Here is a 10,830-nt window from a genome sequence, read left to right on the forward strand (position 1 = left end):
GACCTTGGGCGCCTCTCGCTCGCTGCCCGCTCCTGCGGGTTCGCGGCGGAGGGGCTGTGAGCGCCTTGCAGCGCGCCTCGGCGGCCTCGCGGCCGTGCTGGCCTCGGCGCAGCAGCGGGACCCCGAAGGACGCTTCTTCCTTCGCTGATCGTAGATAACCGAGCAGAAAGGGGACAAGCTTTGGGCCTCCTCCTTCCTCTAGGAGGCAATCGCCTCTTGCTTCCTCTTCCCCTCCCTGGTACGCCTTCTGCTCCGCAGATACTGCCTGTCTTCTTTCTTAGGTGATTATTGGCGCTTGGAGCAATCCTCTCAGCTTTAATTTAGCTCTGACGTTTACGGCTTCAATTTCAAAACCGAAGTGTGGAAGGTTTTTTGTACCTGAAAACTTGTCCGACCTCCAACGTATCTTGGAAATGCATCTCCTTAMATATGTGGAAAGTGGGGAAAAAAAAGGACATTAATAGGTGTTCCCTAGTTCTCTCAAAACGCGATTGTTTAACAATATGAATAGAGCACTGCTGTCTACTGATTCTGTAGTAACGTAGGTTAGTTTGTTAACTCATCTTTTTCTTCTTTAAAAGCACAAAGCCACAAAAAATCAAAAAAGCTACTCTTGAATAGCTTTTTTTTTTTTTCCTTTTTTTCCTCCCGGTTCTGTAACAAAATGTAGTGCGAATTTTAACTGGCCTAAGAATTTGCATTGCTTAGCTTAAAACTTCCAAACCACTTTTCCAGGACTTTTTGCAAAGAAGATGCTCTTAAAGACTGCTGCACACTGTTAGCTTTGTAGTATTCATTTGAAAGCTGGCAAGGGGCACTTGTATTGGGGGAGGGAGGAGGAAGAGGGTTATCTATGTTGCAGAAAGATTAGAAGTTAGCTACCTAGCTTGAGGTTTTTCTTATTCTGCTTGGGGGGAGGAACATATGTATAAAGATTGTGTTCTATAATCAAACAAGGAAAAACAACCCTCCAGTTTGCTACTAAGTTCCCTAAGCTGCACAGATCACTCATTGTTAGAGAATCTAATTTCCTTTCGTGCCATATAAAAATCCTTTGTTATATAGCTGCAGCTTTACCACTTTCAATTTGAAGAGCTACTTGGTTTTTTTCTTCCTTTTCAGCTAAGTTATGGTTTCTCTCTCACAAGAAAGGAAACTCTTCACCTACAGTTTTGTTTCATGTGATCTTGCAGTTTTATTTTGTATTGAATTTGTATATACATGATATAAAATATCTTTGAGAAATTTTGTAAGCTGTGTTTTGATTCTATGATTCTATGATTTATGCAAATGGAAAAAATGTTCTTTACTTTGTTTTAGTATTATAATATCCAGCCTTAGTAGTTCACTAATTTGCAGATAGAGATATTTGTGAAATGGAGAAACAATGTTAGTTACATAAGATTGCTCTTCAGAGTGGTTTTTTTAAATATTGCTGTACTGCAGTAATTCTACTTGCAAAAGCCGTGCCAGTTCTTTGCAGAATTTGAGCTGTGCTTCTGTAACTTACTCTTCTGGAATAAGTTACAATATTCATCTTGAGTCACCTTTCATGTGACTGAAGTTGAACTTGTTCTTGGAATTTTTTTCTTTGTATCTTGTGGTCAGTCATAACATGACACCTAATCAGCTGTCTCTCTTTTTGCAGTGTTATCAACACAATGCTGGTGACATGTGCTGTTTGTTGCTACCTATTGTAAGTATAAATATCATCTTTACCTGTTAATCAAGGCGCAGCTAGTTCTGCTCTAATCAAAAGATCCTTTTTTATATTCTCCAGACATGTTGGAAGAAGCTTTTCAAATGTCACGGAGATTTAGAAACATGGTCGTCTTTGACAGCCCTTAGAATTTTTGGTTCTAAAAAAACCCTTCAATTTACTGTGGAAAATATTTTTCCTGTTGGTGGATACCACATTCGTGTAGAACCTGAATTCCTCTTGTTGTCATCTGAAATATATATTCTTGAGTCGTACTCTATTGACCTGCCATTATTACTTTCCAGTTGACTGGCTTATTCGCTCACAAGTATAATAATAGTTTGTTGATTCTAAAATTTTGCTGATTCACGGTCAGGCAATGACGTCTTGTACTTTTTCATTCTTTACACTCTTACATTTATTTCTAAGATGATACTAGTTTAAGGCTACTGATGGGCTTTGCTTTTCTTAGTTTGGTCTCTTTTGATGCAATCTTTCAGTCTGTTAGAGTAGAAGATGAAAATGTTCAATGTGTGAGATGTACGTATGTGTGCTGGATAATGTCTGTGACAGACTCTTGATGCATTGACGTATTAAGGCTGTTCCTGCTTAAATGTGTACAATATGCTTTAAGGCTGTCTTTATTTTGTAGAAGAATTAGTAGAAATAACAAAATGACTTGTCAAGGCACTTCATATACTTTTTTTTTTTTAACCAGGAAGTGAGCCAGCTGTAGCTGGAGTCTGCAACAGAATGCTTACTTATTTCTTTGATTTCTTTTTTCCTTTCTTTTGAAAAACCATAGAGACAGATATTATCAAAGAAAGCGCTATGCAAAAATATCTTAAAAGGTGTTTGGAAGGAATTTGCTATGCAGAGTAAATTGATTAAAAAGTCTGATTAGATCTTTTGGGGTAACTTAAAATCATTATCTAAAATTCCAGTTGAATATTATTTGTACTTTCCTTAATATTTAGACATTATTCATACTACTCTGAGGAGCTTAATATGAGTGCTTGGGAAGTTGCATCTTAAATACTGAGACCCTAATTTTTAGGAACTAGCAGAAAAAAAAATAAATAAAAAACAGGTTTTCAGTGTTTTCCTGTTTCAGGAAAAGCCTTTGTGGTTCTATCTTGGGTTAGACTGTGGCACAGGCTTCCTCAGATTTGATTCAGTTTACTGATGTGATATTCTGGTTTTATACAGTTGAAATATAGACTTATTTTAGGTTATTTGACATGTGAAGTCTTGAAGTCACCCTTCTGAATAACTTGTTAAAAGCATAGCAAACTTAGCTCTGTATTTTTTTTACTTATTTAAGAAAATTATTTTCATATCTTACATGACACTTTTAAATGAAAGGCTAAGCACTTTCTTTTTGTGTTAATATTATCTAACTTGTTAAATTTACTTAAGTTTTGCTGAATAGTTGCAGAAACTAGAGAAGAGTGTGGATTTTTTGTTTTGTTTTGTTTTTTTAGTGCCAGCAACTTGAATTTGGGATTGAAATGCAGGAATTCAGTGCAGTGAAGGCTGCCCACCTGCAGCCCGAACTCATGCTATGTTCCAAATCCTTGCATAGCAAAGGGCAACTGGATGCTCTCTTTTGCTAARCTACTTCATTTAGGTTACAGTTATGTGGCAGGGAAGGGGAAAGGGTGTTGTTACTTCTGTTAAAGTGAGGTGTAAAAGAGCTTTAATGTCCTACTCTTCCAATATAGTTTAAGCTAGGGACTTTTTTATTGTTTGAGGATGGACGATTTCCTTGATGTTGAGGCCACGTAGCATCCTCAGAATTTTCTGGATTAAAATGTAGCTATTTATCATCTAATCCCTTAGGTTTGATGGAGTGCTTTAAATTCTTCAAATGTACAGTGGTATTTCCCCATAAGTTGCAATTTTTGTACTGAAACAGGTTTGTTATAAATCTAGTGGTCATTAACATGATTTATAATCTGCTTTTTACGTGTCCAGTGAGTGGGCGCTTTTCTTTTCTCATTCTTAATCATGTGGGCTGTAGCTCACTTTCATTTTTGCCTTTRGCTTTGTCCAATTACATGTTGAGAAAGAAACAGTCACTTAAGAAGGTCTTAAGCCATAAAGAGTTATATTCAACTGCATAAATTGTATCTATAGATTTTACTTTCCAGAATACAACAAAGAGCAGGCTTTTCATCCGATGTTCAAAGATAGAACTTGCCTTATCATACAGTGTTTGTGCATTTAAGAAGTTTATACAGAACATACCAGCCATCATGGAAGCTCAAAATTTTGGGTTCTTTGTTGGATGCAATGTTAGAGTTAAAATAATCTGTTGTGCGTTGTCACAGGTGCAGTCTCAGCACTTGTATATTCTTAGCAGGTGGCTGGTGCTCTTCATCTACCTCTTTGTAAAGTTCTGTAGAACTCTAGTAGCTGGACCTACATTTATGCTTTTTATGTTAGCTTTCTGATTGAGACAAAAAACAAATTTCCTGCTTTTATTAAACTGTACTTGGTTGCCAAATCAGTTCACATCAAACTGAGTTTATCCTAATTCAAATTCAAATGGTCAGTGACGTTTGAACTTAAACCTGTTTGTTCTGTGTTTAGATTTAATAGTGTTAATCTTGAGTAATTATATTGATTATATTATGTTAATTTTGTTGTTCTATGGGAAATTTTCGCATAGATACGTACATCATTTGTGGTACAAATGCTGCACCAGTAGCCTTTTCAAGCAGAATATGCAAGCCTTGGGAACCTAACAGGATGTAAAGCAAAGTATATGGCATTAAAGCTTCTACAGAAATTCTAGGTTATACCGTTTTGGTAAGGTATTGTCGAAGTCTGAATCTRTTTTGCTGTTTACAAAGCAACTCATGAAACAGTACCATATTATTCTTAACAGAAGACAGAATGTTTGAAAAAATTTATAATTTGCCACTAATTCTAAATGGATTAAAATATGGTTGCCCAAACTGACATTTAAACAGTTTGTAACATGCAGCATAGAGAGACAGATGGCAGTTATGGTAGAAAGGTCTTTAAAAATCTTCCTGGTAGAACATAAGGGACTTTAATTTCCTTGTGTGAGCTGGATAATTAACGGACTGTTGCAACTGGTATCCGGTAGAATTTAAGGATCTGTGGGCGGCTTGAATGCCATACCTGATTTTAGCAGTTCTACAATGTTACATGTTGGATGTAGAGGCTTGCTTTGTTTTACTCTGTGTCCAATTTTGTTTCACAATTTCATGGTAGATTATCATATGAAGTGGCACTGGTTAAGCAAAATGTGTGGGAGAAGCTTTTTTCATGACTTGACTTAAAGGCAAGGGGAGTCCAGTGCCTAACCGCTGCTTTAATTACTAGGCCCTAGCAGTGTAGGGAGGAGGAAGTATTGACCTGTAATGCTACTGCAGTTCGGAAGTTGGGTATCCAGCATGGTCCCAAAAAATAGCTTTAGAAAACAGCACAGTATTTGCCTAAAGCATGGCTATACAGCTGGGACATATCAATATTTTGAATGTGCTTGCAGCTTATTTCATAGCCATGCTGGGTCTGATTTTTAGGAAGCACAAGGAGGTGAGATATTTGTGCATGGAATTCCTTCCTTCTGTACTCTGCTTTAACAGCTTCTGGTGTTCTTATTCTCCTCCCACTCTGGTTCGTTCAGGATGTTAAAGGCAGATGGTACAGTGCTCTGGTACCCCTTTTTATCTGCCTGTGTATCTGAAACTTAACCCTTGCAAAATAGATTTCTTGGGATTTTTAAAAGAGCTATTTTGCTTCAACCATAAGTAAATTTAACATACAGATTAACATGTGATTTCAAGTTACTTCGTCATCACTTTAGATAGCGAAATAAAAACATGTCAACTAAAGAGTTACTGGTGGTTCTTGTTGATGTCCTGTTGATGTATCAGATTCCACAAAGCATCTGAAACATATTTCAGAATGGGTGATTAGTTTCATTTGTTGATGCACGCTGAATATTAGAGTTCAAGGCAGACACAACTGGTAGATTGCTGTAGGCACAACACTTGATTCTAACTAGAGCCCTACTTCAAGCAAAACTGAAAGTGGCATTGAAAACAAATATTTGTAAATTTAAAGAGATTGACCTTTTTTTTTTAAATTTGCCCTGCATCTTTTGCCTGTGGCTGTTATAGCCATTTTGCGGCTGACCTGCACTACATTTGCTGGTCAAAGCATCCTGGTTTATGTGGAATTTTCCATTACTGCCTGAGCGCTCTGATACATTTGTGGCAGCTCCCGTTACAAAGCTGCTCTACTTCTCCTCCTCCTTACAAAGCATTCTAGAAATAGCAGACAGATGAGCCAGTGTGTTCACTAAATACACTTGTATAGTTAGTATTTTATGTAGATTTAAATCTGTGGAAGCATCCATGTGTTTTTCTGAATCTTATAACGGTGGAATATTTATTTCTGTTTAGCTTTCCTGGATATTTTTCACAAACTACATTCCTCTTGTTCTGGCTGTGGCTTCTGCAGGGTTACTTTTGTCAGCTGCTCTGATGAGGAGGCCGATGATGATGGTCTGGGGTTTGTTGTCATGATGATGGTTGTTGCTGTTGTTGTTTCGTGCCCTTTTGCTTCAGACCCCTGTTTCTCTGACCTCTGTTTCGGCTTTAAATCCACTTTTGTTCAAGCTCTTATGAAAATTTTACGTGGTCTGCAAGGGAAGGCTATCATGCACTGAAAATGACAGCAAAAAAGATGCTATGCTTCTTGGAGACGTTTTTTGTTTGTTTAAAGGATGCTTCATAGGCTTTAAGAAAAGGACCCTGTCATTTATATTTCTGTCTTCTGAGCCTGCAAATACCTGAGTTTCACATGTCTCAAAAACATGTTCCTTCCAAAGGAAAATTGTGCAAAAGAAATGCTGTCAGGTGGTTCTGRCAAAGTTGGTTTAAATCGAGTAGGACAAATTATTATTCCAGCTGCAGAGTGATATGGTACCAGAACTTCATTGCTGGTATCCAGTCCTTGTGTATGAGCTTGAACAAGATTTTGATTTGATGGTAGACCTTCCTGGTTATGCCCTTTTTCCTTTTGGATAGTGCCTGTGTTCTAGACAAGCCTTCCCTATATAATAAGCTGTGTAATTTGTCTGATATTCTCTCTTTTGGGCTGGGGGGTTGTCTTGCAGTTGGCTGATTGCGATTCTGGCTCAACTCAACCCTCTCTTTGGGCCGCAGTTAAGCAATGAAACAATCTGGTATCTTAAATCTCACTGGCCTTAAGGATGTCTGTCCTCTGCTGCAATTTATTGATTAGGTGAGTATAACCTGATTTATAAATATATTTGGTATGTTAAAGGTTCAAGAGAGCTTGAACTGTCATGTAAGTAGTGGGTTCAGGACCACTTGCTGTTTTGGAACATAGAGATATCTTCCTATAGGCTGCAACTCAAAAGACTTGTGGCTGTTAAGCCTGATTGGAGAYGTGAAAGTTTGGACTGGATTGTTAGTTGCCTTTTTCACGTGCTGCTATTTGTGTTTTCAGTAAGGGAGTGTTTGTAGGAAAAAGTCTATTCTTCCTCCCTAATACCTGGAGGTGGGGAAGGGTGTAGTGAACTTGATTTTTCTTTTTCTTCTTTTAAGTGCTAGCATAAGTAGGTATCCTAATCATTAACAATTGTTAAGCCTCTTTCCAAAGCCTACCACCATTTTATTCAATAACTGTCCACATGTCCAAGGCAATGTACAGTTGCCTTCACTCATCTAGGAAGTGAGGATAAGGACTAGAATTAGAGTGGTTCTTTATCTCCTGTCRGTGTATAGCACTAATATCTAATTTTGTAGATGACTGAAATTTTTTTTAATTGAATTTTTTGGGGGTTTTTTAACAATAAGCTGTGTAACTTTAAGCGTAGATGACCCTGATGGTTGTTGTCTGGGTAGTGCTACTAGAATACTGTTGTTGTGATACTTCAGACAGGTTTTCTGAAAGACCAACAAAAATATAAATTCTGTACTAGGAGTAGCAGCRTGATGACTTCTGGTTTCTGTGCAAGGGCTGGATTTGGAGCTGCACGTTCAAATGAAGGGTGGATATGCAAAACACTGGATTTATTATTCTTACCTGTTTTCTATCTTTTAGGTTTATTCTTGTTCCCCTTGCTTTTATTACTRTAATTTCTGTTTAGAAAAGTCAAACAGTAGCAGACAGATGACAGTTGATGATATATAGCTCAGTTGCTGACTGTAAAGCATCATGAACGTTCACCTTGAAGCAAAGCTCTGTTTTGGTGTAGRCTTACTCCGAACTGTGGTAGTGTACGCCTGTGGCATGCCTCTAGCTTGCTTTTCTAAGCAGCAAGGAGAAACCAAAGGTAAACTTGACCCTGCTTCAAGTAAAGGTCTGTAATTAGGCAAGACAGTCAAGCTGGATTTCCAAGGTGGCTTTTTACTGCCCTTGTGCGTAGTGAGGTAATTAGTTAACAAAAACAGAGACAAGGAGACCACTGTATTCTGACAGGGGGCATGTAGATCCCTAAATCTCTTGGGATAGTTCAGTTGCCTGGGATATGAAACTGAAATGTAATTATCTGGATGGGTGGGTGACTTAGACATAAAAATTGGGCTTACTTCTGACTGGCAAATGAACTATACATTGCTGCTAACAAGAACAAATTGAAGATGAGAAATGGTTTTTGTTCTCTAGGAAGCTGCTAAAAGAATCAGAGAAGGGGTTTCCAGAGGACTCATGGTAAATTTGGACTGAGGAGGAGAGGGAACGGATGCGTTTGGGGTAGCCAGGAATTTTATGTGAAGAGCTATTAGTTAAATAACTTACTAATGGAGAATTCAAGTTGTGTAGCATACATTGTGTTATATGAAGCAATTTTTATTTTAACCTTTGATCTGATTTCATTGACTTAATTTTGGAAGGAAATTGAAGTTTTCATCTTTATGAAGTTTTTTAAAAAAACATAAAGGTCAAATATCATGGTTGGATATTATTTTCTTTCTTGTCTTTAGCTAGAAATATGCTATTATAATATRCGTGATTCTTCACAATTTTGCTTGAAGTACTCCTGTAATGCTGAGTGAGCCTAGTTGCAGGAAGCTAGCTACCTGGATGAGGCTCTTGAGTCTTTTTTTCCACTATTGCACACCTATGCACTGAGAGCCTCGTGTGGAATTTCTTACTACACAGGAGCTGTGAGTCAGATTCCATCTGAGTTAAGATACATCTCTCTGGCATTACACAGAATCCCATAAATATAGCTACTATTACTTGTTTGACCAAGTATTTTCTGCTTTTAAGATGCACTTTTCCAGAGCTCAAGGTGCACACGCTATGCTTTGCTTGCGTGTTTTTCCTCCAATTTCCCTTTCAGCTGAGATTTGGCTGGATTACCATGGACAGAATGCAAAGTGTTAAAGAGAATGAAATATGAACTCCCAGGATTGAAAGAGGTTATTTAAAAATGAAGATAGTCTAAGCAAACCAATCGTACTTTGCCAGTGGGACAGGCTGAAAATGCACCCAAATGGTTATTGCATTTTATTTGACAGGAGAGGAGCTTCTGCAGGTGCTGACTTGATTGATCTTTGCAAAATTAAAGATGTTTGGTGTCCCTCTAATTCAAGGGGTAAATATGTGGAACACTGGGTTCCTCTAATTCAAGTAACAATGACATGTCTATGTAATCAAATGAATGGCTTGGAGAGCAGTATGGATATTACAGACATCCTAGTTCTCGGAACGTGCGGATTTCTGTAGCTGTGGTATATGGGGGTTGCAGGCTCTTTTAAGCAATGTGATCCAGCAGCTGCCGTTACCCTTAAATGTGTCACGGTGTGTGTACTGAAACCAGGAACTGCCTTCATGCCAAGAATGAGAAGGGCCATCATTCAGATGACTGGATGCTGTTAAACTAAAAATAGTTAAAACTTCAAAACTTTCTAGTTGAACACTTGTTCTACCAGCTTATAATGTAACTAAAACTGCTTGCAGTAACCTCAGAAGTTGCATTCTGAGAAGAAATTACTCTTAAAGCTCCATATAGATTAATTCTTCACAGTTCTTCACCATTTCTTGGTCTGTTTGTGGAATGGAAATAGTTGTAGTTAACTCCACAGCCAAGTATTTAATTAGTAATTTGCCTCCATGGAAAGGAATAATTAAGTTGCCTCTTGCTTTGCAGGTAAAGAAGAGATTTCTTCCAGATGAAAAACTCCACTGACCCAAAGATGCCCTTAACATAGCTGGTTGGACACCAAACCTGCTTTAATGCCTTAATGTTTGTATTGTGCTTTAAAATGGCTTGTTCAAAGCCCTATATTTTTTTCCTATTTTCCTACTATACCATTTAACACTGTGCCTGATACAATTTATAACTCCTCTTCTGTTCTGTAAATTTTCATTTATTAACGAACTGCAGTGAGATGGAAACGTCTAAGTGTTTTTTTTTTTTTTTAATGGATATGTGAGGTCAACTCTTCACTTTGCACAGTCTATATTAGTACTATAGATCTTAGATTGTAAGTTGCTGGGCTGTTCACCCTTGTTCTGTTTGACTGCACTTGAAAAAAATGTGTACAATGAAACCGTATGAGGAGAGGAGAAACAATGCTGCCACATGTTGATGGCATTTATTTTTTAAAATGAGTTGTATGCTTGGGAAATTTGGTCTTAAATTTCTCATACCTGGAAATAAAACTAATCCTCCACTTTATACAAAAATGTTTTTGTGCCATGTGTAACAGTTATGTGCTCTTCTGTGTTTTTAATCAAAACAACAGTTAGCTAAGCTGAAGAAACTTAGATGATGCAGATAAACTGTGATGCAGCCCAGTGGGGTARTGAGATAAGAACACATGCTGCCCATATCAAGATCTCTCAGGTGTTTCTAAAATAGTAACAAAATTCCTGATAAGTCTGTGAGTGGAAGTGAGTGCTAAACTTGAGAATCTCTGTGAACCTCTCACTGATATTAGAGGGTTGCGCAGATGACATGACTAATTTGCATGAGGCAGTGATCCTGATAGGAGATTGATTTGCCCTCTGGCTGTTTGGGAGGATRTGGATAGTAAGAGACTATTTTAATTGAACAGAAAACAGTAACTATTTTATACTGTCTGATGCTTCATGGAATCACAGAGCTGATAAAG

The 10,830-nt window shown here is 37.7% G+C and overlaps 1 protein-coding gene across 1 annotated transcript; it reads left to right on the forward strand.

Annotated features, from left to right (window-relative positions):
- Nucleotides 1-488: 488 nt before the first annotated feature.
- ATP6V0E1 (ATPase H+ transporting V0 subunit e1) lies at nt 489-10,402 on the forward strand. The gene is made up of 4 exons (XM_085298082.1): nt 489-541; nt 1,649-1,696; nt 6,858-6,985; nt 9,864-10,402. Exons 1-3 carry the CDS (start codon nt 504-506, stop codon nt 6,949-6,951), a joined length of 180 nt encoding a protein of 59 aa, XP_085154208.1. The 5' UTR covers nt 489-503; the 3' UTR covers nt 6,952-6,985; nt 9,864-10,402.
- Nucleotides 10,403-10,830: the final 428 nt, after the last annotated feature.

Source organism: Rhea americana, unplaced genomic scaffold (assembly GCF_003343005.1).
Source record: "Rhea americana isolate MKP2758 unplaced genomic scaffold, rheAme1 scaffold_135, whole genome shotgun sequence".
NCBI lineage: Eukaryota > Metazoa > Chordata > Aves > Rheiformes > Rheidae > Rhea > Rhea americana.

Coding starts and splice junctions, on each gene's coding strand:
- ATP6V0E1 (XM_085298082.1), top strand. CDS start 504: ATGAATAGAGCACTGCTGTCTACTGATTCTGTAGTAAC. Junction 542..1,648: donor TCTACTGATTCTGTAGTAAC/GTAGGTTAGTTT, acceptor CTCTTTTTGCAG/TGTTATCAACACAATGCTGG. Junction 1,697..6,857: donor GCTGTTTGTTGCTACCTATT/GTAAGTATAAAT, acceptor GTTGTCTTGCAG/TTGGCTGATTGCGATTCTGG.